The 27,947-nt window shown below is 37.1% G+C and overlaps 1 protein-coding gene across 5 annotated transcripts; it reads left to right on the top strand.

Moving 5' to 3' along the window:
- The first annotated feature begins 3,857 nt into the window (after window positions 1–3,857).
- On the top strand, window positions 3,858–23,495 carry LOC106870392 (hydroxylysine kinase). 5 transcript variants are annotated; one of them, XM_089346806.1, is made up of 7 exons: window positions 3,858–4,050; window positions 8,862–8,916; window positions 9,299–9,564; window positions 11,012–11,119; window positions 15,082–15,233; window positions 21,049–21,226; window positions 22,519–23,495. In XM_089346806.1, exons 3-7 carry the CDS (start codon window positions 9,300–9,302, stop codon window positions 23,010–23,012), a joined length of 1,197 nt encoding a protein of 398 aa, XP_089202932.1. In that variant the 5' UTR covers window positions 3,858–4,050; window positions 8,862–8,916; window position 9,299; the 3' UTR covers window positions 23,013–23,495. The 5 variants fall into 5 exon arrangements, with proteins under 5 accessions (XP_089202932.1, XP_089202919.1, XP_089202924.1 ...); XM_089346798.1 differs by lacking the exon at window positions 8,862–8,916 and adding an exon at window positions 4,256–4,380 and having other exon boundaries at window positions 3,972–4,050; XM_089346800.1 differs by lacking the exon at window positions 3,858–4,050 and adding an exon at window positions 4,284–4,380.
- Window positions 23,496–27,947: the final 4,452 nt, after the last annotated feature.

The following is a 27,947-nucleotide window of genomic DNA, read 5'->3' as shown; positions in this document are numbered from 1 at the left end:
TCTGACCTAATTCCACCCAACACTACCGTGACAAGCCAGGACTTACTATTGCAACAACAGCCAACTACTGCTACTACACTGGAATCCCTTTGTATGGCACCACTATCTGACCTGATTCCACCCAGCCCTACTGTTGCAAGTCAAGTTTCACTACTGCTTCAGCAAGAACAACAACAACAGTCTGCTACTGATACTACAATAGGACAACTGACCAATGAGCCTGCCAATATAGAAAAACCTCTACTATGCCCACGTAAAAAAAACCCGTTGTTACCATTCTTAAGGTAACTGTAGATTTAGCCCCATCGGCATCAACAAGGGACACTATGCTTTTTTCCACCCTACTTTATGCCATAGACTTGTTAAGGGAATTTGTCCATATGGGATAACGGAAAAAAATGCCCTCACCTCCACCCCAAATACTGTCCTAAATATAGAGTTCATGGCCCTGGTCCTAAATATGGATGCACAAAAGGCAATGAATGCACCTTCTTCCATCCTAAACTATGCCAAACTTCTGTGTCACTAAGGATGTGCTTGAACCTAGAATGCAACCAACGTCTGAAGGGCACAAAACAATCAAATAAACAAATACAAAATACAACCACATTTCACCTCCTACAACCAAACAACGAAGACAGGACTATGGAAAAATCATAACACCAAATAACATGAACTATGTATCATCTGACCAAGTGGCAAACATGCGTTTTCTCCAATCCTTAAATTCTTAAATATACTCAAATACCCAAAATTTCAAGGAGTTCCTGCCTTAAAAACAGGAACTAAACCACAGTTATTTTGTGTTCTTTGCTACATTGGTTTCTATTAACCCATTTATTCTATCAGAAGAATTTTTATTCATTAAGATAGAAGAAATACACATAATTATATATATATATATATATATATATATATATATATATATATAGTTCAAAAAAACAATAACAAAAAACAACAAAGTGAGGACGTGATATGGATAGTATTATTGGACGCTCAGGAAAGGAAAGAGAGAGTGTATGACGTTTCGGGCGTAGCCCTTCGTCGGAAAGATGGAAAGTTCGGAGAATGGAAGAACGGAGAAAGAGGAAAATGGTACCGATGCCCACGAGGTTACATTATATATATATATATATATATATATATATATATATATATATATATATATATATATATATAAATAGGTGATGTTGATAAAGATGTAATCTTCTCTTCAGGGAAATACATAGGAACCAGCTTAACCGTAAGACATTTTGACTGATGGTGATAACTGTAGGTAGAGAAGATTGTTGGAAATCTTGGAAATATTTGTTGGAAATTGTTGGAAATATGTTGAAAATAAAAGAATTCATTTAACATATGCGTATTACTCCATTTACTAAATTTTTATATTTACTCAATTGCTCAATTGCCTTCCTGAAACTTAAGTTCATGATGAGTGAGTTATGTTTAAGGTTATTTGAGTATGTTGCCCTCTTTGTACCATATACAGATAGTTTTATAATGCTTTGCTCGGAAATAGTGGTGGGAATGACCTGAACATTGTGAATGAAGACTGTATTGGTGATAAAGACTAGGCCGAGTATGTTATTTTCCCTAATTGGACGGATAATAATTTGTTGTATGAGAAAGTCTTTAGTGCTATCGAGGAGAGCGTTTGTATCCTTCCTCTTCAGTTGCTTAGTTCCAGGTTGATATAACCCTCAGAGCAGCTAAGACTTGGGAAATTAAAGACCCGTGTTAAAAGTATATTAGCCTGTGTGATGGCCTCAGCTAGGGTTAGACTTATGAGCGATAAAGCATCTCTGAAGTGATCACTGTGGTTAACCACGTCAGGAGGACGGTAGGTAATGCTTATATTTTTTTCTTTCATATAGATTAGTTTGAAATTGTCGAATATATTTCTTGTTGGAACTTCGCAAATTAGGTAATTTCGGAGCTGGTCTGCAATCATTTATAGTTAATTGTTTCCTTTCAAAGTTTTTTTTTTAACTATTTTTCAAAGGTTCTTCTATAACGCACATTTCAGTCATTTAGACCAATATTTCGAAAGTTCAAAAGATTTTATAAAAGAATTATGCGCTCGTGTGTATGTGTGTGTGTGCATCTGAATTGAAAGCTAATTTGAATAACACGGAAAATAATTTTTATAAATCAACAAAGCAACGAAAGATCCAGGTCAAATGGGAGAAATTCCAACTTATATGGGACAGATAATCGAAAAAAGTTACAGCATCTGGCGACGACAGGTTCGAAGCTCACATAGGATGTAATTCACCTGCAAACCAAGCATTAAATTCTTTCTTACTTGATTGTCATCCTTATGAAATTCCCTTGCTCATGTATTTTCTTCTGCAGCCATTCATATATTAGTCATGATTAACTACTTCGATCTTACCAGTTTTAACGGCACAGCTCTTGCCTTTTGTCTCAGAAGGAATGCAAAAGCCAAGGATATAGCACCCTTTATCCAGCCAAATTGTTCATATAAAATTAAGCCCCAGTTATGCACTGGGATTAATATAATTGACTTACTCCTTCCCTCAAAAACCAGGCCTTGTGCCAATATGCTTGAATTACACTATTCTACTTGTTTCAGTTGATTGGATAATAGCTAATAAGGGAATCAAGCCAACAAAATACTTGAATATTGCCTGCACTTGTTATTTGAGCTGGCAGAATTATTAATGCACCTCCACCAAGTGCTTTTCATCATCATCATCCTCATCATCATCATCATCATCATCATCATCATTGTCGTCGTCGTCGTCGTCGTTTAACGTCCGCTTTCCATGCTAGCATGGGTTGGACGATTTGACTGAGGACTGGTGATCCAGATGGCTACACCAGCTCCAATCTGATTTGGCAGAGTTTCTACAGCTGGATGCCCTTCCTAACGCCAACCACTCCGAGAGTATAGTGGGTGCTTTTACGTGCCACCGGCACGAAGGCCAGTCAGGCGGTACTGGCAACGGCCACGCTCAAAATGGTGTATTTTCTGTACCACTTGCACAGGAGCCAGTCCAGCGGCACTGGCAACGATCTCGCTCGAATGACTTTTCACGTGCCACCAGCACAAGTGCCAGGAAGGCGACGCTGGTAACGATCACGTTCGAACGGTGGTTCCATCACGATTTCGCTTTCGCTTGCCCCAACCGGTCTTCGAAAGCAGAGTTTAGTGTCCAATGGAGGAGACGTTGACATGGGGGCCAGTCGTCGAATTTAGTTCGATTTCGATTTCACTTGCCTCAACAGGTCTTCGCAATTATTAACGCACCTCCACCAAGTGTTTTTCATCCTTTTGAATTAAGCACCAGTTATGCACTGGGATTAATATAATTGACTTACTCCTTCCCTCAAAAACCAGACCTTGTGCCTATAATAGAAAGGTTTATTAGCTACTACCAATATGCTTGAATTACACTATTCTACTTGTTTCAGTTGATTGAATAATAGCTAATAAGGGAATCAAGCCAACAAAATACAGATTCACAAGCAGATTCACAAGCACATACACGCACAGACAGAATTTTGCACACACACACACACAGGCGCAAGCGCAGACAGAATTTTGCACACACAAACACCGACTCACAAGCACACATACACATTCTCTCTCACACGCACACACACACACGCGTGTGTGCGCGCACGCACGCTCGTACGCACGCATGCACGCATGCACGCAAGCACGCACGCACACAATTCTTCCGATTCACGCCAACTTCAAAGAACTTCCCTCATACAATAGTGCTCTTTCTGTCTCTTTCCCTTTCACGCCGACTTCAAAAATCCCATTCCCTGCAACCCCATATGTAAAAATTTTTTTTAATGTTTACGGAAATCAACGATCATCTTCACAAATGTAAATAAACTCACGTGGTTTCTAACTAGCAGTCGTGTTCTTGTAACGAAAGATCATCGATTAACCTTTTATTTTTATTTAGATTTTGAATTTTACGCCATGTCACCCGCCGACAGCTTTTATTGTGAGGAGATATAAGTGGTTATAGTGGCTTTATAGCAGTTTTGACTGCTGTTTGTAGACATGTAAGTGTTTTACAACCCTCTCCGTTATAATTGTGATTTATTCACAATTATTCACTCTTCCTTTATTAAGAAAAAAATTTTGATTGCATGTTCTCGCCACTATTATATTCGTAAACGATCTTGAATTGTTTAAGATATATCCTGCGTAATGTATTTTTACATTCCTCTTTTATTATTTAATTTTCCTCTCATAACCTGTTTTTAGGTGTGTCTCATTTTACTGGTCTCTTCTTATAAACGCTGTGCATGACGTTTGAATTCAGAATCTGAATGTGTAGATAGAGGTTGATACATTTTTCTTGCCGGTCGGGACACATGTTAAACCACAAGGTATATTTTTTGTGTTAATTTCTATGTACAGGAATGTTCTCCTGGCGAGAAGAATGAAACCTTTTTGGTTCCTAACTTCGAAATTGCAATGGAGGACTAACCTTTTATTTCTAATTAAATTCTGAATTTTATGTCATGTCGCCTGCCGACAACTTTTATTGTGAGGAGATATAATAAGTGGTTATAGTGGCTTTATAGCGGTTTTGGCTGCTATTTCTAGAAATGTAAGGGTTTTTATAACCCTCTCCGTTATAATTACGATTTATTCACAATTATACACTCTTCTTATATGTGTGTGTGTATTATCTCCCCTTCTTTCTAGATCTCCTGTGCGATCCTTTCTGTCCCGAATTCGCCATAATAGATGGCTAGCCATTACGATTTCTTTATTTTCTCTCCCTGTTTCTATCTGTTTTCCTTTCTGTGGAAGAGCGTAGGCTCAAAACGTTAAAGACTTTTTCAATTCCCAAGCGCTAAACTAATACATCTGTTTGTTGTCTACACCACCTGTCTTCGTCTTTTTCTTTTTTTTTTGTGAATTGTTCCTATATAGGAGTGGCTGTGTGGTAAGTAGCTTGCTTACCAACCACATAGTTCCGGGTTCAGTCCCACTGCGTGGCACCTTGGGCAAGTGTCTTCTACTATAGCCTCGGGCCGACCAAAGCCTTGTGAGTGGATTTGGTAGACGGAAACTGAAAGAAGCCCGTCGTATATATGTATGTGTGTGTATATGTTTGTGTGTCTGTATTTGTCCCCCCCAACATCGCTTGACAACCGATGCTGGTGTGTTTACGTCCCCGTAACTTAGCGGTTCGGCAAAAGAGACCGATAGAATAAGTACTAGGCTTACAAAGAATAAGTCCTGGGGTCGATTTGCTTGACTAAAGGCGGTGCTCCAGCATGGCCACAGTCAAATGGCTGAAACAAGTAAAAGAGTAAAAGAATATATATATATATATATATGTATATGTATATACACACACATATATATGTATGTATGCATGTGAGTACGTATATAAGTATATGTGTGTATATATATATATATATGTATGTATAGAGTATTAGGTGTGATGAACAGAAATTGAATATTGTGAAAAAAGAGTCAGAATTTTGGAAAAAATCCTTTTATTAATGCTTTCGTTCCTTTCTAAAACTTGTCAAATAAAATTATGTGAATGTACAAACATTTATATGAAACATGTTTTTGTGGGGTTTTTTTTTTTTTTTGAGGGAGTGAGGTTCTATGACAATGGAGATGGATAGATAGAAATATAGGTAGGTAGATAGGCTCATAGATAGATAGATAGATAGATAGATAATACATACATAGAGGGAAAGAGAAAGAAGGGGTGTCCACCTTCCTATTTACCATTCATTCATTTATTTACTTATCTAGTCCTTAACTGGAATCTAGTCCTTAACTGGAATCTAGTCCTTTACTGGTAATGGAATGGGTTTAAGGATGGTGACCTCCTAAAAAAATAGGTGCAGTTTGGTCATCACTGGAAGTCATTTTGTTTTCTTTCTCCCTTCATCCTTCTTTTTCTTTTTTTCTACCCTTTCTTTTATCTTCCCCTCTTTTTCCTTTTTTCTTTTTCCTCTATCTTCCTTTTTCTACTCTTTATATTTAGAGTTATATTTAGAATATACCCTAATCCTAACATTCATTTTTGGAGGAAATTTTTTGATAAAGTGTAGTTCTGTATGAAAATACATTAGTATAGTATTTGCAAATTAACAATTTGAAAATTCAATCAGTAAATAAAATAAAACGAATATATATATACACATACATACACACATGTATATACATATATATATATGTAGTATAGTATTTGCAAATTAACAATTTGAAAATTCAATCAGTAAATAAAATAAAACGAATATATATATACACATACATACACACATATATATTCTTCTGCTCTAATGCTGTGTTTGCATCCAATAAGTCCTCTTTTTCTTGGTACATACAGTCTGTCTGTGTCACTTTTGGGGTGGAGTGACCCATATCTAGTTAGTAACTTCCTTGTCTTTCTGTCTAAGCTGCTTAGTTTGTCTACTGTTCATGCAATTACCCCTGCTCCATATCTAAGGAGTGAAACCACCCAAGTGTTGATAGCTTCGATCTTATTCCGTCCATTTAATTTCGACTTAAAGATCAGTCTCAGTCAGCGCAAGTACTCCACCTTAAATTTTTCTGACCGCCTTTGTAGTTTTCTCGGTAGAATCTTGATCAAGCAGCTACAAAATGTTAACGGTCACCAGTGTACACACACACACACACACACACACACACACACACACACACAAAGAATGCCCCTCAACACATGCCTGTGATGCCCCCTTCCCACTACTTCTGCTCGTGATCAAAGATGCACATATTGTCAGCCACTAAGGTATATGCTCAACTAGTTAAGGGCAAACAACTGACAAGCAAATCTGGTATTGAGTAGAATATTTGCTGTAGCCTGTCTTTTATACCTAGACAAAACAATGTACATGATAACACTTCCTGGTATTGCATTAGGGCATCATCATCATTATTATTATTATTATTGAGTGAGAGACCAGTGCATGTCATCAAACTGACACTGGAGTAAAATATATATGAAGCCCAGTATACCCATCATGACTACAACAGGCACATGCATCACAACCATATGTGTGTGACATGGTTATGATTATTATTTTTAGTAGTAGTAATAGCAGTAGTAGTAGTAGTAGTAGTAGTAGTAGTAGTAGTAGTAGTAGTAGTAGTAGTATCATCATTCTTTCAATTTTGTTTCCATTTCTTGCCGAGTGTCTTCCTGACACCGAGGGCAAAGGAACTCACTATATACATTGGTAGGCCATTAAAATAAACACACCAGATTGATCATTTACAAATTCAACCTATGTGATAGATAAAAGGGAAAAGAACGAAAAAAAGGAAAAATAGAAAAAAGAAAAAGAAAAAGTGGAGAAGGAAAGAAAATTCACAACGACAATGCTCTTCTCAATACGTGTCACGTACCAGTTAAAACAATTTTTTGTACTTCTTGCATGGATGGTAAGTCAGGGATCATTCTCAAATGATTTACAGTTCCTTTTCATTTCAGGTGTTCCTACACTCATTGGTATTGCAACCGTCTTGAGATGCCACATTTTTTTCGATCTCAATGAGCAAATCTTTATATTTTCTGAGCTTGTCAAATTCTTTGGCCGAGATATTATGATCACAAGGAATACTCATGTTGATCAATAAACAGATTTTGTTGTTTTCGTCTTTCGCAACAATGTCCAGTTTATATAAGCTTTGATGATTCTGTCTGTATGTACAGGAAAGTTCCAAAGAATCATTACATTTTCTCCCTCAGTTACAGCTTCAGGGTGATGCCTATACCATCTGTCCGCAGTTTTGATTTTATAATGCCGACATATTAACCAGTATAGATATTGGCCAACTCTGTCATGTCTTGATTTGTACTCCATAGGTGCTAAAACTTTATATCCAGAGATTAGGTGGTCCACTCTTTCAATCTCATCGTTGCAGTATCAGCACTTTGGGTCTACTCCATTTTTCATCACATTGGCTTGATCTTGAGCAGCTAAGATGAAACCTTCACTCTCTGTCTTTAGCCCTGAGCTCCATAGCCACTGATGAGTGTGCTTATAGTCAACATCAGCTTGTTTGCTGCGAGCCACATATTTACAATGCAGAGGGGGTTTTTTTCCCCACCTATCAGCCAGTTGTTCATACACTTGTTTTTTTTTTTCCATTGATTTCACCTTCTTTGCAACAATAGTTGCCGCACTTCCATCATGCTGTTCAAAATGGGTTTTATGTATGAACTCAATAGCAAAATTTTTGCAATTATTATTATTATTATCATCATCATCATCATCATCATCCACATCACCATCATTTATGGTTTCCTTTCATTATAACTTTATTTCAGCTGCCTTAGTACTGGGCATCCTCTGGAGGCGAAGAGTAACAAAAGCACTTTTGTTTTGCTATGCATGCTATAATTATCACTCCATTTATTCCATTTTAGATGGAGAGTGCTTTCCATAGTATATGGGCTGTACTCATCAAGGTTATCTTTTGTAGTTCACGGAGATTGGAGTTAACAGGGAGTTGCTTAATATACTTCTCAGCTCCCTTCCTTATCATTCCCAATGCACCAATTACTACTGGTATTATTGTAGTACTAAGCTTCTACATTCTTATTATTTCAATTTGCAGATCTATCTTTATAGTGAGAAAGCTTTTCGTATTCCTTTCTTGAGACATTTTGATTTTGTGGGACTGACATATGTATTAATAGATAAGTTCCTCTGTTGTAGTCCTTAATTACAATGTCTGGTCGATTGGAGTCAATTTCTGTCTGTTTGTATTGGGAAGTTCCAAATGATGGGACGCCATCGCCTGTACCACTTCTCATAGGATTTATCATTATCATCATTAGTATCATTATTTTATTGTCTTTGCACAGGTTCTAACGCTAGAGATGTACTACAGTGTCAGCTGTTCACTACCAGTGAACTAAGGTAACACCGCTTATTTTTCGAGCACCTTCCAGAGTATTCAAGTGGTTCCAAGTAGTGCTGTTTTCTGCAAGTGCTCCACCCTTATTGCAGCCCCTATTTGTTCCATGTACTTCTCAAGATTTTTATTCACTGTTCCAAGGGCTCTGACAATTATTGGTACTACAACCACCTTTTTCATCAACCACAACTGCTTAAACCGCCCAAGCTAGCCTGTCATATCTATTGACTTTTCTTTCTTCCTTATTGCATATCCTGTTGTCAGATGGGCATCCTATATCTATGCTCCAGCATAGTTTGCTTTCTTTCTTTGGCTTTCTAATCTCTATCGCACTATTGTTATTATTATTTGGTCACACTATTGTTATTATTATTTTCTTTTCAGAATGTCAAATTCAACGGAGTGTGACACTATGAATCTAGTCAACTACAGACCAATCAAATTGCCTGAACATATGATTGCTCAATTGCTTAAAGATCGATATGGAATGGAACTGATCGATTTTTCCGAACTCATCAGCTATGATGATCGCAATTACTTTGTCCATGTCACCAGTAAACATGACAACCCTTATGTTAAAAAAATCGACTCAAATGGATATCTGTTAAAAATTTTCAATGCGGAATTTTCGAAGAATGAAAATTATTTTGGTAAAATTTCTTTGTATTAATGACTTCTGTATTCTATAATTCAAACACAACATCCACATGAAAAACAAATAATTTTGTATTAACACATTTAATGCATGAAGAAATAAAAACTTGAGTAGAAATATCTCTATAGACCTGGACATGGCTGTGTGGTTAAAAAGTTTGCTTTGCAACCACGTGGTTACAAGTTCAGTACCAAAATATGGCACCTTGAGCAAGTGTCTTAAGAGTCCCAAGCCGTTCAATGCCTTGTGAGTGAATTTGGTAGGTGGAAATTACCGGGAAGCCCATCGTAAATGTGTGTATATGTGTGTGTGTGTGTGTGCCTCTGTGTGTGTGTGTGCCTTTGACAAAAATTAAGTAGTATTGTTGATTTGTTTGACTAAAATCCTTCAAGGTGGTGTCTTAGCATGTCCACAGTTCAGCGATTGAAACAAGTAAAAGAATATATCTTTACATACACACACAAACTCACGGGCACATACACACAATGTGTTTGAGAAGTAATGGATTAATATAGTCAATGGTGAAAAGTTTGTGACGTTGGCACCTACCTCCAGGTCAGCTCTGATCATACGAATCTATGATGAAATATGTTGCAATCTTGAACGTCCATCTGTTGTATTTTCTAGATTCTATATCTTAAATTATATCCTGTAATACATTTATTTAAGACAGCAGTATGTGACTCAAAGGCGATTTAGCTGATATGTCTACAAAGAAACTCCTTTGGTTCACATGTTGTTGACAGGAAAGTGGTTCGTCAAACAATGTACATTACATTATTTAGTCTTGATCCTGAACCTTCTTGGTTCAAATGTCACAAAGTTCAACTTCCTGATTGGTATCTACATTGAATCAATATAGAGCTTTCTATTAACAAGAACCAGTACTCTTGTTTAGATTCAATAATTCGTGTTAGCTTTGACTGAAGAAGTGCAAATACGGTCAAAACACTTCGGCGTCTCTAAAGCCCCTTACGTCAACGAATTGTATGTGTTATGAACACACATTGACTACATTGAAGAGATGTTCTCCAATGATTAAATACAACAGTGATTAAAATATTTATGTTCGAATCTGCCAGAGCTCAGATTCTTAAGAAAGAATAGATACGTTATTGTTTAGATCCTTACTGTTTTATGTGTACCTCATAAATCAATACAGAGCTTACGTTTCATAAAAATTAACAACGTTATAATGGCGGATGATAATATATGACAAAGCATCGTTCTATCTATGAAGAAGGCTTGGGTTCTGCCTACTAAGTCCCGGTGTACAAATTCTTCCCTAATCTCAGAGTAAAGAATTAAGTTTTCCTGCCTTGGTAAAAGGTTTTATAGATTACTTTATTGTTTGTTGCAACAAATACAGGACTGAACAGCAAAACGAAAGGTAAACTTTTGTTTCTGTATTCTAAATAGTATTTATTTCTTTGTATTGGCAGATGGTTTCTATTCTTTAAGTGACCATGTTCGCAAAAATGGAGTACCAACTCCAGAACGAATAACCAACATAAATGGCAACTTAATGTCCTTGGAGGAAATGCCAACAGGTATTTATCAGACTAATTATTAAATTAAATATTGTATTTTTGTTCTCTTATTTATTGTGTATACACTTCGGTGGTAGTTGTACAGAAGACAGATTGTGTGAGACATGTCCAAATCTTGTCATTGGTGAAAGAATGTAGACCGGTGAACATTGCGATCAACACAATATGCACTGAAGTAATCTGATAAGAAACTCCCAATCTAAGAGAAATGAAACATTGATGAAGCCCATGCATTGGCAACTTAAGTTCTCATACCAGACTCAGTTGAAGATTTTTATCTAGTTTCAATGACAAATGCACTGCTTCGCCAAACCTCTGAATAGAGAGATAGCACTAGTGAGTCGTGTTGGTGAGCCAATCACTAGTAGATCAACAGGAACTGTAGTGGTGGTCATCAAAGAAGAACAGATACGAGATGATGGCGGTATGAATGTTTATGACTACGTTTATTACATTTGATGGAAATAGGGCAGCCGTGGCGAAATCGGAGAGATTGCTCTTCCAGGAAATAGGGCTCATTACCACATGTTTTCAAAGACTGAAACAGACCTCTATTTGGAAAATCAAACATTGAAGATACCTCCTAATTCTTTAACGAACTGTTTGAGCATAAATGCAAGGACACTGCTAGGAACGGTTGCCTTATGATCGGAAAAGTTTATTCATTAGGAATATAAAAAGCATGCTTCTTTATCTTTAGAACTTCTTACTACATTCTATTTGCTTTATTACTTCCTGAATTCCACTTTACCAACTTAGTTAGTGGTACTATTATGTACGTAAATGTCCATTACTGTGGTTTTCCAGTTTAATAAAAACCTGTTGCAAAGCGTTTAACAGGTAAATCATTAACAGGTAAACCTAATCATTAATAGTTACGTATCAGCTTCCAGGAATGTGTTTAATATGTAAAATCGGTACATTCAATAACGTTACATCGCTGTACTTAATGGCTGTTTAAGCAGTGTGTTCGTGGATGATTAAGGGGTTAGATATGTACTGATGAAGGGGCAAAACCTCCCGAAATATGGCATATACGCCCATTATCCTTTTTTCATCTTTGCTTTCATTGTTTACATCTGATGTCTCAGATATGAAACATTGTAACAAAGGTCAGTGCTGGCTATAATTTCTATAGAATAACTATAGAGATAACCTTAACAAGTGATGTAAAAGCGCACTGCTAACGCAGTAGAACACGGTGCTGATTTATAAAAGCATTTAATATACTTTATAGTATACTAGCAGTATAGCCAGGCGCTGCTCGGGATTAAGCTAGGATTATTAAGTGATCAAGTGCTTTATTTCAAACCAAAATAAGTAACATGGACATCAGATTTGAGCGAAATCCGTTGAAATTCATTGACTGTTTTTTTAAAAGTTGCATTAGAGATCTGCATAGGAAAAGGTTGATCTGAAGGTTTGCATTGGGCATGTGGATTGGAGTAACTTAGGAAAACTTACCAACAGCCTTAACCAAAAGATAAGGGGCCTAACCCTAACCCTAAACCCTAACCCTAACCCTGACCCTAACACCAACCCTAATCGTAATCCTAACACTAACCTTAACCCTAACCCTAATCCTAACCGTAAAACTCTAACCCTAACCCTAAAACCCTAGTGGAAATCGTGCGGTTGTTAATCTGAAACATTACAAAACCCTTTTTGTGGTCCGAAAAACGGGTTGTGGGGGGGGGGGGGCGGTGACTGACAAATTGTTACATACGTTTTTGTTTCATAGTTGTGAAATATAAACAAAACTCTTTCGCTCCCAAAGTTGTATATGTGCGTGTGTGTGAGAGTGAGAGGGGGGGGGAGAAAGATGAACGATTTAAAACAAATAAATGATTTAAAATAAATATATTTGAATTGTTGTGTGAGAAAGTATATATAATCTCATTATAGAATATAGTGTCTTTCAAAAACATTGTATATTTTAAACTATATCTCATGTTTAAGAAAAAAAAAATGCCTTTTACATTTTACACTTACTCTGTCTTCCTTAACTACATTTTCATTCCTAATACGCTTTCTGCCTCCCTCTCCCACTTTTTCGTTCTTTTTTTTTTTTTTGTTAGACGCTAGCAAAGTAAACTGTCTTGCTTAGAAAAATTTGCTTTGATTTCTGTCTGCCTTACCCACTTTTTAAATTTTTTTTTTTTTGGACGCTAGCAAAAACTGTATCTCCCCCCCGTCACAAACACACTATTTCTTTCTTTCTTTCTCTCTCTCTGTCTGTCTGTCTGTCTCTCTGTCTGTCTCTCTCTCTCTCTCCTTCACGCGCGTACGCACAGATTTGACTTCGCCATGTCAACAAACTTCAAAATTGGTAAAAGTTTATCGATATTTACAGCTATACGCGGGTGCCTCTGAGAAATATTTGGCGAAAATGCACATAATGTCATGACACATCACCTCCTAAAATTGGAGCGACATGCGTGCTAATTTGTGGACGTGCATAAACTACACTCACGTACACACACACACATCCTCTCTTTTATATATATAGATTATGGTTGCATAACGAAATACCACGTCCCTCCAAGTTAGTAATACTTAGAAAAATATGAGGACGATACTGATCTACTGTTTTCATATTGTTTTATGCTGTAGGGAAGAAATTAACCAAGCTCAGTAATTAATTCTAAAACCCCTAAGTGCTTGCTGTTATTTTGTAATCCGAAAGTTTCAATGTTATTCTTAAAATCTGGACCGCATAACGCTCATGTGCTTATCACTGCGACAACGGCTCAAGTATATGTTTCCAATACTGTTAACCTGTTTTTATTTGTTCTGCTAATCTTTTGTCGAAGATTGAAGCACGCTTTCTTGTGAAGTATGTCAGAAAAGTTGATCCGTGCTCTTTGGAGTTTTTAGGACTTTGAATTGAAATGGGAATTCGTCAGAAGCTAGTATTACACTTGAAAAACAATAATCACAGCCAGTTTTGGAGATCATACTATCCATTTCTGATTGTATATTTCACCATTAAATTTTCTGACCTGAGAACAACTATTCAAACTATATCTGCCTTGATGTTCAGAATATTAAAATAGGAATTGTTCCCGTGCATACACTCTTAAGGAGCCTCAACTACTATATCCAGTGTGTGAGTTCATCCTTGGTTAATGAGTTCATCTTTATTAACTACAATCATTGAGTTTTGTGAATTTTATTTCATTCGTAAATGTTGGCTCTGTATCACCTCAACTTACCAGTATTTCCTCAACTTAGATACCAGGGTCTGTTGTCTCAGTAGCTGTGGCAATGAGTTATGGATGTTTAGGACTTAACCAATCACTTTGGGTTTGTGGATCTGTACATGTTCCTAGGGTACAAATATCTGTTATGTGTTGGTACTACTTTGAAGTTGTTTCACAAGTTACAGATTTCTTTTCTTTTTTTTTCTTTTCTACTGGCCGTTCTGAAATGTATTCTTCACTGCAAGTCTGAAAATGTTGAAAATTTACTTTTCAAATGTTACTTCGTATTAATTGATATTTTAGACTTTCTTGTTATTTATTTAATTAACATTATAGAAGAAAACAAAAGAATAACATTTAAATTACTTAACATTATTTGTAATATAACGAAATAAACTTGTATTGTTGTTTTCGTCGTCGTCGGCGGCGGCGGTGGTGGTGGTGGCGGTGGCGGTGGTGATGGTGGCGGCTGCAGTGATGGTAGTGACAGTTGTGGTGATGGTGACGGCTGCGGTGGTGGGGTTCGGTGTTATTGCTGTTGTTATTTTTGCTGGTGGAAGGCAGTGATGCCGTTGCCGTCTCAGTCGTTAGACTTATGTTGCAAATTATTCCGCTTGCATTCACAATTAAATTAGGTTCCAAAATATAGATGTTTCTGAAATGCGACACCACTACTACTATTCTCGCAGCTATTTAGTCCCCATTCGCACATGTTTACTACAACAACAACTACAACTGATTGCTCATTTCATGTTGTAGATGCGAACAACATTGCTGACAGTAGAAACTTGCAACACATGGTTATACTTCAGACATTTCTTCCCGGAGTAGTCATTAGCAAAGTTCCACTGATTCCCAGTCTCGTTTATCAATTTGGGAAGCTAATTGGCTCAATGCACAATTCATTAAAGGTAAGTTTTATTTATTTATTTGTTAATTTCTTAGTACAGTACTATATTTAAGAGATGAGGAATTATGTACATTATTTACATTTGACAGATATTTGTCCTCATCTTGTTGTTAACAAACGTTTTGGCTGATATACCCTCCAGCATTCATCAGGTGTCTTGGGAAAATTTCGAACCTGAGCTAAGTGCAGCGGAGATGCCCAGGGGCTAGTAGAAGGACGTATAAGACCGATCTGGAGCGTGTGCTCGAATTCAACGTGGGCTTTCTTGAGCCTGTCTGGCACCAATCTACGTGGACGAGGGAAAACGAGTGGACCAGTTGTTGTAATAAAAAGTTGAGTCGAGTGGTCTGGGTAGGTTTAAATGAGAGATCTGTTAACGAAGCAAGAAGAGTATGGAACTGGTTACTGGCAGCAGCTACAAAAATGATGGGCTGAGGATAGCAGCAGTATATTCATGTGCTGGTGTAGATAAAGATATGGTAGTGTCCACAAGTCTCTGTTTCCTGACATCTACCAGGAGTGAATAGTGGTGTAAGAAGTCCACCCCGAGAATAGGATTAAGCAGGTCGGCGATGACAAAAATCCATTTAAAATCTAGACGCAAGGCAAGGTCTAGAGTTAAAGATATCTGACCGTAGGTTTTGATGGGAGACTGGTTCACCGCATATAAGGAAATACTGGATAACTGTGACTTATTAGAGCTGAACCGTAATGGCAAAATACTGCAACTTGATCCTGTATCGACCATGAACAACCTGTTTGAGACTAGGCCCCTAATGAAAAAAGCACGATTAGTTGACAAGTTGCGAGAGAGGTCTGACGTGCCCAGGCTCTCTGGGTTCAGTTCTCCGACACTTTAAAAGCACAAGGCTTGTTACAATGACGTGCCTTGTCGGGAAAATGTGCGTGGTACCAACACACCGAAGAATTGCTGGTTGAAATACTGTTGCGTCGCTGAGAAGAGAATGACCGGCTTCGCGAACACCGTCTAACACGACAGAATTTAGCTATTTGGCGCGTTAAACCATCGATAGTCTTCAACATGGCGTCTCCATTTTTAGTATCAGACTGTTGTTGAGAAGACGATGAAGCAATAATCGAATCAGCCGCGGTGGGTCTGTGAGAGAATTCCATTATCCTATCTGCAGATGAAGCGATTTGGTCTATAGAGCTGGTGTCAACCATATTCGCCAATATCGTCTGTACATTAGTTGCTAAGCGGGAAAAAAGTAATTTCTTTACGTAGAAGCTGTCCTCAGGTGTATCGTCACTGAGTTCTCGGATCCGCCTAAGAAATACCGAAGGAGTTCTGTCACCCAGGTTCTCATCCTGTAACAATGCACGGAATCGACTTTCCGATGATTTAGAATTTCTGCGTAGTACTTATGTTCTCAAAGAATCGTAGGTCATGCCTTGTGGACGATCTGTGATGATATCTTTAACGGTGTCTGCTAAAATGGCGGGAATGCCACTAATAAGCACGTGTAACTTTTGTTGAGCGGCTTCTGTACCATGTGCTGTGAAGTAAGAATTAAGCTGTGCAAACCATAGCTTAGCATCGCCAGAATAAGCTGGTATGCAAGTGTTACTCATGATTATGACACGCTTTTCCAGCAGAGCACAGGATGTTCACAGGTATGCTTGTTCAGCTGAACGGAGGCACAATCGTTTATGACAAAGAACAGGCGTGATAAGTGGACTTTCTTCTTTAACGCGAAAGACACGAAATTATTTCAAAACTAGAATATCAGAGGTGCTGGTAGAGTAATGTAGAAATTACCTTGAAGAGTGTAATACGGCCTCGGTTTACCATGTGCTGTGGGCTGCGTATTCAAACGTCAAGTTCATCATTATGTAGTAACAACACTGCATGTGAAAGCGAAGCAGCAAATCTTTAATTCGGAGTCAACATTTTATAATGGCTGGCGTATCCAAACGTCGGGTTCATCATTGTGTAGCGGCTATCGTTTTCTAACGTCGGGGTTACCATTTTGTAGTGATGTCAGTATGTGACAACCTACAATTTTACAATTGCCTGTGAGAAAGAGGGGTCACCATCTTGTACGTAAAACGACAAGAAAATAGGAACTTTTGAGACGTTCATAATAAGTCATAACATATTTATTACTGGATGTAATGCGTTAACATATAAGCATGGTTTAAAAGAAAAAGTTTGTAACATGAACATACTTTGTAACCACATGTCTCAAAGTAAATGAGGCGAATATGTGCGCGTGCGAGGGGTGTGAGTGGTGTGGCTCAATGCGTACGGCTAGGAACCGACAGGTAAAAGGTGCGAAATTAGAATTGCGTTCGCTTTATATAAGGGATGAACCGGAAGCCCCTGACTTCCACATCAACCGGAAGTTAATTGAAAGCTTCTTGAATAGCCGATAATTTTTCGAGATGGTCGAGGGAGATTACTCTCGTTAGATCCCGTTTTCGTTTTGCTTTCCTGCTTGACTGCCAGGGGTCACTACAAGCATCTGAACACGAAAACAACTAGACCAGTAGTTCCTAACCGATTTTTGGTCATGCCCCCGCGAATCATTTCTAAAATCCTGATGCCCTCTTGTGATATTTAATTTTTGTTATTCAAAATTTGGTTAATGTTTACGATATTATCCGGAAACAAAAATTAAAAAAATAGTACAACGGATGTATAAAAATGTGTAGGAAACGAATATGAAAAAAAAAAAATGCACGGAAAGCAACGGGGGTGGAGAGGGCTTCGGAAAATTCACAAGATCCGAGTTTTTCCCTCATAACTTTTAGGAAAATGTTGTCTTTTTTAATGAAATTTTATATAAATGCCTTTCAATCAGCATAGATTAAGATTATAAAGAAATTTGTGGGAAAATCTTTCCCGAGGTGTGGGTAGAGGACTTCGGAAAGTTCACTAGATCCGAGTTTTTCGCTCATAACTTGGTGATAGCTTATCGTGGATAGCGGGTATAAATCCAAATTTTAAATATTCCTCTGAATTTTGACGAACTTTGTTATACTTGCACTACTCATTTTATGTATTTTTGAATCGGCATAACTACAGATTTCTGAACAAGTCGTCCATATCTGTTTCATTTTCTCCGTTTTTGTACGTTTGTGCATCCGTAGCAACAAACAGTCAATGAAGGCAAATGAAGCCCTCACCAGAAAACTCGTTATGCTAAAAATAACAACTCAGCGCCTGGTACACAGAGATATGTTACTAAGATGACTTATCTGCTGCATAAGTAAATTTCCAGGTAAACGTTTCTAATAGAAAGGCAGAAGACACAGAGGCAAAATAAAGAATATACACGCAGTTAGAAATAGAAGTGTAAAGCATAATTTATTACATAATCTTTATAATAAACATGATATTGAATGGAATAATTCCCCGGTTGAACTTTTTTTTAATTACGCGCGTGTGTGTGTGTGCGTGTGGTAGAAATCTACGGATGCACAAACGCACAAAACGGGGACAATGAAACAGATATGGATGACTTGTTCAGAAACACCCGCTAGTGGGGAACAGCTCTCAAAAATAACCCCCAATTGTTTTCCCCCAAAATTCCTGTGTCCTCGGAATCTACATAGTCCGAGGCATATTTGTAGAGTATTTCATTACAAAATATCCATTTCCTAGAAAGTTAAGACGAATTGAACTCCGGTGAATTTTCCGAAAACCCCCACCTCAACCCCTCCTAAAACACTTTCCTCCAAAAATTTTGTATATTCGGAATCTACTTGATATAACACATATTCGTAGACGATTTCGTTAAAAACATCCGTTTTTTTGTAAGTTATGATCCTGCAAAGTCGGTGGGAGGTGGGCAGAAATCTGTAGTCATGCCTTTGAATCAAACACAAAGAGATTTCAGTTCAAGCAAATTTTTTCAGCAATTTCTTCAAAAAGATTTCAATATAAACTTTCGGAAAATATGCTCAAAAAGAAACAAGAAATATTCCGTGAATCTTCTCAGCTGCAAAAGCCTTTATATCAATGATGGAGGTTTTCTTACCTTTTTGCTGAATTCACAAACTGACTGGTGGGAATAAAATGACCTGTTAATTTTCACCTCTATTCATATATATACGTATGTGTGCATTACCAGTACCATAAATCTCTCTCTCTCTCTCTCTCTCTCTCTCTCTCTCTCTCTCTCTTTCTCTCTCTCTATCTCTCTATCTATCTGTCTATCTATCTATTTATCTACCTATCTGTCTCCCTCTCTCTCCTCTCTTTCTCTCTCTCTCTCGCTTTCTGCCTCTTTCTCTTCCTTCACTGACGCTACCCCTTACTTCCACTCCATTTCAACCCATTTCACACTATTCAATTCTTTCATCGCTCACCTCCAAGGCCATTTTATTGCCCTATCAACACTACATTTTTCTTGTGCACCCAGATTTCTTGTCGCCAGAGATAAAAGACTCAATACTCTTAGACACACCCACACACGTAAGTCTGTCTCCAATTTATTTCTCCATAGGGAATTAAGATAGCATTGCTTTCAGTACTGACTAGTTCTATACTGCATACACGCACGCACACACTCACATACACACACACATACGCGCTTATAATTACCTACATCTTTTCACATACCACTAAATCGAAGGAAATAATCTATTCCCTCTTTATGATGAAAACGACCTGTTGTCTCTAAAGTGTTCAAAATTTGATAAAATTGTCCACAGAAGGGATATAAATTTTTTTTTTTTTAATAAGTCATTCTCGAATTGCTTCCTTTCTCTATTGGTATACTAAACATGGTGTACAAAAGGTATAAAAATTCAGCATAACCCTACGCATGCCTCACCAAAATATAACCATGCCCCACTGGAGGGACATGTGCTCCACGTTCGGAATCACAGATCTAGACAGATGTCGAAACACCGACAAAAGCATAACAGTCACAATTGAGGCCAATGAAAGAAATTTGGGTAATTTCAGAATTAAGGAAGCTATTCTCATAGACAGACTAGGGCCCTAAATCAAAAACAGGCTGGAGCTTGGCAGCCAATATATTCTCTAGCTACATCTGGATGCGTGTAGATTTTTTTATATATGTTAATGCATTATTTATTTAAAAAAAGGGAAAGAGAAAAGAAAAGAAAAGAAAAGGAGAAAAAGGGAAGGAAAAAGAGAAGGAGAAGGAGGAAAAAGAAGAAACTGCACTTATAATACATAACTTATAAGCAGCGCTACGGATCTGCCAGCATACACGAGCCTGAGACATGGCCGCCTTCACGCATTTCTCACGAGGAATTTCGGAAGGAGCTTCGTGAGACCAGTGCAGAGACACTTCCGGGGAAAGACAAAAGAGTTGGGGAAGTAAAAGGAAAAAGAAAAAAGCAGTTGGAAAATCGATTGTAGCAGTGATTCGATCAATCCCTAGGGATATCTGAAGGAACTTTTATATTCCGAAATATTATATCAGACTATGGATGATTAAATTACACCAGTTATTATAGTCCATTGTTGTTATTATTGTGCATTGTTGTGCCATTCAAAACACATTATTACTATTTATTATTATTGTTTACAAGCAATACACATTGCTTCAAGCGAACTACAATACTCTCGTATACATACATACATGCATCCATACATGCATATTTACATACATACATACATACATATATCTATCTATCTATCTATCTATCTATCTATCTATCTATCTATCTATCTATCTATATATATATATATATATATATATATATATATATATATATATATATATATATATATATATATATATATATATATATATATGAGTATCTATCTACCTTTTGATATATATATGGGTGTGTGTGTTTTTTGTTCTATCTAGGATTTTCATCATTCGTATTTCGACCAAACTACAACCAGCAGCTGGAGTCTAACCGCTGTTCCAAGACTTAAGGAATATGCTGCTGCTATTGAAGACGATAGTGATCGAAATCTAATAACAGATATTGTTGATGCATTCATTGAAGAAATCATTCCTGCCATGCCAAAATTTCAACAAGGTAAACTCACCTAATATTAACATTTTGTTTCTTTATAATAATTTAGTCAGAAAAGGCGGGACAGGGCCCATGACCGTTTTAAGGCTTTTCTAAGCAAAGTGGTGAGCTTGATGCTGTTGCTGTTCATCTTGAGCATATTTGTAAGTCGAGGCTTGAATGAAAAACTTTACTAGAGAAAAATTTCCTGTGAGTTGCATCTATGTTATGGAAAGACTGGATGAAGTGTTTAATGCATGATCTACGGGACGAGATACAGTACAGGTGATAAAAAAAGGAAGCCAGTAGACCGGATGAAGCTCAATGGAATGAGTGTGTGCAACCATCTTGATATATATATATATATATATATATATGTATATATATTGAAAATTAACTGAGTTTGTTTTCTGACTTGAGTTTCACGCCACTGCGATCTTCAGGCAAGAACTGTTACAACTCGATATTGGTGGTGTATTTATATCCTTTGGTGTGTGGTCTAGTGGCTGTGCTTGTTTATTACTCTGCCTTTTTATACTTATTGATTGGGGGAGGTGTTTTTCTGGCTTAATTATTGATTGTTTATGTTATTTTTCCTTATGACTTGGTGTTTGGATTTCTTGCAATCGTAAATGAGAGTGTATGTTATTAATTTGCTTGAGATATGTTAGAGAGTTGATGAGCTGATGATTAGACGAGTTTTCTTCTTTTTTTTTTCATGTGTGTGCTGTGTAAGGTTGTAAATAGATATTATTTTATATATGGATTGTACCTATTTCTTTCTAGATGATAGATTTAATTCTTCATCCAATTTTGCACAACTACTTAGCTTTTGGGAGAGTCCACTGTATCATAAGCATTTGGAACAGGTCTCAAGTTAACCCATCATCTTAGTGTATCGCTGCCTAAAGCATCAGCTCATGAATTGTTGTTTCTTCTTCCCGCAACCTTGACAGCACATCATGGACGCTAAACTTCTTCCTTTATAACGTCATGAAAATGTTGTTTTCCTAACCCTTTGCCTATCCAAAGCATTTCATAAGTTTATCCTTTACTAGAGAAAAATTTCCTGCTTGTTTTCAGACTTTTAGGTAGCCCTTGTTTCATATGTTTTAATATAAAGTATTCCTTTCATAAGTACCGTGTTATTCTGGTGATTAAAAAAATAATTGAGAATGTGTATCATATACGTTGTATGGACACCAGAGAAATATGTTCTGTATATCACATGTGATACACAGGACAGGCAAAAGGTTAACGTTGAAATACCTACTTCATTCTTGGTTCTGTCTAATATCTAATTATTTCTTTCCCAGGTCAAATCCACGGTGACCTCAGTGATTTGAACGTTTTAGTCGAGGAACGCCATTCATCTGTTCAACTAGAATCCAATAATCAAAGCATAACATCGCAAAAGGATAAACCAGATTTCGTTATATCAGGATTAATCGATTTTGCCGATGCCAGTTTTTCATATTTTATATTTGACATTGCCATAGCTATAGCTTTCATGATGACTAGCAGCAAACTGGTCGATGCAATGGATGTCAGTGGCCATACATTAGCTGGCTATTTGTCGGAATTTCATATGAACTCAACTGAACGTAATGCTTTGCATTTGTTAATCTGTAGTCGAATATCCCAGACTTTGGCAATTGGTTGGTACACCTATGTAAAAGATCCTTCTAATGATTATCCCTTGGTAACAGCTGCCAATGGCTGGCCTCTGCTTCACAGTATTTGGAAGAAACCAAGAGATGAAATTGAAAAGGAATGGGATTTCATCATTAAATCTTACGAAGAACACTGAGATGGCAGAATAATTACAATATACGACAAACTGCTTAGCGCTGTTTCACCATGTCCTTATAAATTTTTAATACAAATTCCACCAAGGTCCACTTTGCCTTTCATCTTTCCGAAATCTATAAAATACGCACCATTCAAATGCTGAGGGTCGACTAACTCATTCATATTATTCTTTTTTCTAGTTACAGTCATTGGACTGCGGCCATAATGGGGTACTTTCGACGGTTTTAGGTGATCGTGTCGACCCCTGTACTTGTTTCAGAATAGTAATAATGTTTTATCGCTCTCTCCTTATCGAATAGCTATATTTTGAATAGAAACGTCCTTTCATATCAAAAATTCATTTAATAGAGATCGATAAACACACACACACACACACACACACACACCGAATTTCCCAATTCTCCTCTATGTTGTTTTCATTTTTTATTCCCAAAGGAACATAATTTTCCGTTAAAATAAAAGTCAATTTTCTAAAAATAAAGTCTTATTTTTATTAACTTTGTCATTGGAATAACAATATAAATATATGTACGAAATAAAATATGTACGAAATTAATATATGTACAAAATAAATATATGTACTTATATTAGGTCGTCAAGTATGAAATTTGTAGAAAGGAAAAAAAAATTGCTAATGTTTTATAAATACAAGAAATAGTTTTATTCATCAACGTATGCACCCATATTATGAATACACTTTTGCCATTTCAGCGGTAGCTTATTCAGACCGGAACTGTAAAAGCCTGGCAATCTAGAGTCAATAAAATCTCGAAAGGCCTGTTTTACAGCATCGTCGGAATTAATTTTCTTTCCTATCAAAAAGTTATCCAAATTCTGGAAGAAGTGGTAGTCAGTGGTGGCAAGATCAGGTGAATATGGTGGATGATGGAGAACTTCCAACTCCAACTCTTGTAGTTTCGCCAATGTCATTTTTGCGATGTGTGGTTTAGTGTTGTCCTGCAATAAAATAGGAGTGGATCTGTTGACTAATCTAGGCTGTTTTTTTTTTTTTTGTAAGTTTCTGCATCATTTGGTTCAGTTGGCTGCAGTATACTTTGGCTGTGATTGATGAGTCAGGTTTAATGAAATCATAATGGATCACACCTGCACCAGATCACCAAACACATCATCAACTTCTTTTGATGAATTTTGATTTTTGAACTGTGTTTTGATGGCTCGTCTTTGTCCAAACATTGCGCTGAACGTTTAAGGTTGTTGTATTGGATCCATTTCTCATCACGTTACAATTCGATTAAAAAATGATTCATTTTTGTGACGCGAAAGTAGCATAATGCAGGCTTCCAAATGTTGTTGTTTCTGATTTTCATCGGGTTCGTGTGGATCCCACTTATCCAACTTTTTCACTTTACCGATTTGAACAATATTATTTTCTTGCTAACACCAAACAACAACGACAATTTACGGGCACTTTGAGATGAATCTGACTCGACGATTGTTTTCAGTTCGTCGTTATCCACCTTTGTTTCTAGTCGACCGCGTTGCTCATTTGTGAAGTCAAAGAACCAGAACGAAATTTTGCAAACCAATTCGATACTGTCTACTGTGTAATAACATTCGAATGAAATGCTCTATTGATATTCCGAGCTGTCTGTGATGCTATATTTCCACGAAAGAACTCATATTTCAAAACTGTACGAATTTCCAACTTATCCATCTCTAAACAAAAATAGCAACAAAAAAAAAAACGATTTATAAATACTCTAAAAAGCACAGAATGAGTTAGAATAAAGAAATAGATGTATCAGCTTTCTAACAAAAAATAAAGATTATCAAAATATAATAATGGCGCAAAATGAGCAGTTGTCAAAGATTACCCTATACCTTACTACAAATTTCATACTTGACGACCTAATATAAATAAAGATGTTATATGGTCACAATTTTCTATGTAGCTGCTGCCTGATCGACAAGAAGCTAGTATACTAAATCTGCGAATTATTCCTTGTTTTTTTCTTTGTTTTTCTCTTTGCTTCTTCTTTTCTTTCTTTCTTTCTTTTTCTACATTTCATTAATACAGTAGATTAAATATAAGTCCAATGCTCCATGGTTCTAAGTTCATATTCTGCCGATGTTTGAAGATTTAGGAAGTCTGCAATTCTACTTTTTACCGTGTATATATATGTGGGGAGGGGTGTTACTCTCGCTCTCTCTCTATATATATATATGACATGTAATTGCTTTCATTTTGTTTAAAACTTCATCGTCGTAGTGTTTTTACCTTCATTTTGTGATAGATAGCTATCACACAAAAAATACTAGCTTTCAAATCCTGTTTTCTGATTGGGTAAAGATTATCAAACTTTACACGTCTATATCATTTTTCTGGAACTTTTCTGGAATAAATGAATCCCAAAATCATACTCAGGGTGAAAAATTATATCAGCATACCAATTTTGAAAATTTTCACTTAATTTTAAAATTTCAAAACCTGTGACAGCAACAGAAAAGATCTACCCACCTCTCTCTCTTTCTTTCTCTTTCTCTGTCTTTTACGTTTATCTCGTTGTAAACTCGCTTTCTCCCTCTCTCTCTCCCTCGCTCTCCTTCTCTATATAAGTATAGTGCACACACTGAGTGTATGTATATCTGTGTGTGTGTGTGTGTGTGTGTGTGTGTGTGTGCGTGTGTGCGTGCGTGCGTGCGCGTGTTTGTGTGTGTTTGTGTTAGTGTGTGTGTTTGCCTGTCTAAGGAATTTCATCATGGCGACGCTACTAATAAACTGTGCGATGAGTAGATTGTCGCATTTTATATTTTTAATTTTACGCATGCGCATTATTTGTTTTGGATTTTGTCGACCACACAGTATAGTAGGGTCAGGTGGGCACCCTCTGTGAGAAAAACGACACCATGACGCGATTCACACTGCTAGAAATTTGGAAACGACATGCTGTACTGCTTGGCATTCGCGCCGGAAGATCCAATACGAACAGATGGTCAACACACAGAACAATCGTTGGCTTGCTGTGTCCCCAAAATATGTACTGAGAGTGATAAAAATCAAACATCCAGTCAACATTATGGTGTTTGGAGTGATCACTAGTGATGGCAACGTTATGCCTCCATTCGTCTACCCACATGGCCTCAAATTCCACACGGAGGTCTACATCAAGAGCCTGGAGGAGGTAGCACTGCCCTGGGTCAAGAGGGTACTGCTGGAAGACCCTATGTCTGGTAACAGGACTCTGCACCATTCCACACAAGTAGGAGAACCCAGTCATAGCTGCCAGACAATTTCTGCGACCACATCAACCCCAACATCTGGCCATCTAACTCCCCAGACTGCAACCCACTTTATTATGTGTGGGGCGCAGTTGAGCGAGAGACCAGCAAAACTCCTTGTAACCAAAGATGAACTGAAGGCAAGGATTATGGCAGCATTCACCAACATAAACAAGGAGACCGTCCAGAAGAGTTGATGGAGATTCCGAAATCGACTAGAAGCCGTGGTTAAAGCTAATGATGATTTTATTGAAAAAATTTACTCTTTCGTATTTCAAGATATTTTTATGTAGTTTTGGTAAACATATCTGTTAAAATGAGATGTGTTATTTTCATTTTTGCATAATTTAGACGACTAACATATTCACCGCACCCTGTATATATTGTATGTACAGGGACATACAATATATATATTGGAAACACCTAGCATCATAGCATTATAATTTTGAAATATCTAGAAAACCGTCAAAAGTTTGTTTATTTTTGTTTGTTTTTTATTTATCATTCGTGTTGTTTAATATGTTTTGCTAAACTTATTGTTTCTTTACAGATATCATGAGGAAAAGGTAATTAAAATTCATTAAAATGACAGATCTATCGGACTTTTAAAGAGGTCAAATTGTCGGTACTTGTATGGCAGGCGCTAGTGTAACGAAAACAGCTGAAATGTCTGGTGTATCAAAAGTACTGTTTCGAAAGTAATAACAGCCTTTGAGAAAGAGGGAAAAACCTCCTCGTCGAAACAAAATTCTGGAAGAAAACCAAAACTTTCAGATAGGGACCGTCAGACTCTTACTCGAATTGTGAGAAAGGATCACAAAAGTACAGCTCCCAAAATTACTGCAGAGCTTAATGACCACCTCGAGCACCCAGTTTCCACAAAAACTGTTTGTTGGGAGCTGCACAAAGCCGGATTTCATGAGAGGGCTGCAGTCAGAAAACCATTACTTTCAAAAACAAACGTTGCAAAGCGTTTGGAGTGGAGTAAAAACCTATAGAATTGGTCCCTTGAGCAGTGGAAGAATGTTATTTTCCCGGACGAGTCATCCTTTACCATATGTACGACCATCGACCGAGTATACGTGTGGAGACAGCCAAAAGAAGCATTTGACCCAAACTGCCTTCTTCCAACTGTTAAACATGGAGGAGGATCTGTGATGACCTGGGGGGGGGGCTATATCTTGGAAGTCTGCCGGCCCAATGGTTTCCCTTCTTGGCAAAATTAATAGTCAAGACTATTTAAGCATTTTAACTGGTCAAATTTATCCTATCATTGCGGAACTGTTTCCGGAGCGAAACGCAATCTTTCAGGATGCTAATGCACCAATTCACACAACTAAAGTTGTTACTAAATGGCACGAGGAACATTATAGTGAAGTTGAATCTCTTATCTGGCCACCACAGTCCCCAGATCTCAATATTATTGAACATTTATGGTGCATTTTAGAAAAACAAGTAAGGAGTCGATATCCTCCACCATCATCACTACAAGAACTGGAGACTGTTTTAGCTGAAGAATAGACAAAAATTTATTTGGAAACAATTCAAACTTTGTATGAGTCCATACCTTGTAGAATTCAACCTGTAACTATTGCTAAAGGCGGTCCTACGCCATATTAAAATAATTTTTTTGAAATTTTAAGGTGTTTCCATTATTTTGTCCAGCCCTAGTATGTATGTATGTATGTATGTA

Source organism: Octopus bimaculoides, chromosome 2 (genome assembly GCF_046866305.1).
Source record: "Octopus bimaculoides isolate indiv1 chromosome 2, ASM4686630v1, whole genome shotgun sequence".
Lineage (NCBI taxonomy): Eukaryota > Metazoa > Mollusca > Cephalopoda > Octopoda > Octopodidae > Octopus > Octopus bimaculoides.
The sequence above is the reverse complement of the archived record's forward strand: the minus strand, read 5'-3'. Positions and strand labels throughout refer to the sequence as shown.

Bases quoted from the DNA above. Each gene is read 5' to 3' on its own strand.
- LOC106870392 (XM_089346806.1), top strand. From the start codon at position 9,300: ATGTCAAATTCAACGGAGTGTGACACTATGAATCTAGTCAACTACAGA. The intron at 9,565-11,011 runs GTAAAATTTCTT...TTGTATTGGCAG, and splicing joins GAAGAATGAAAATTATTTTG to ATGGTTTCTATTCTTTAAGT. The intron at 21,227-22,518 runs GTAAACTCACCT...TTTCTTTCCCAG, and splicing joins CATGCCAAAATTTCAACAAG to GTCAAATCCACGGTGACCTC.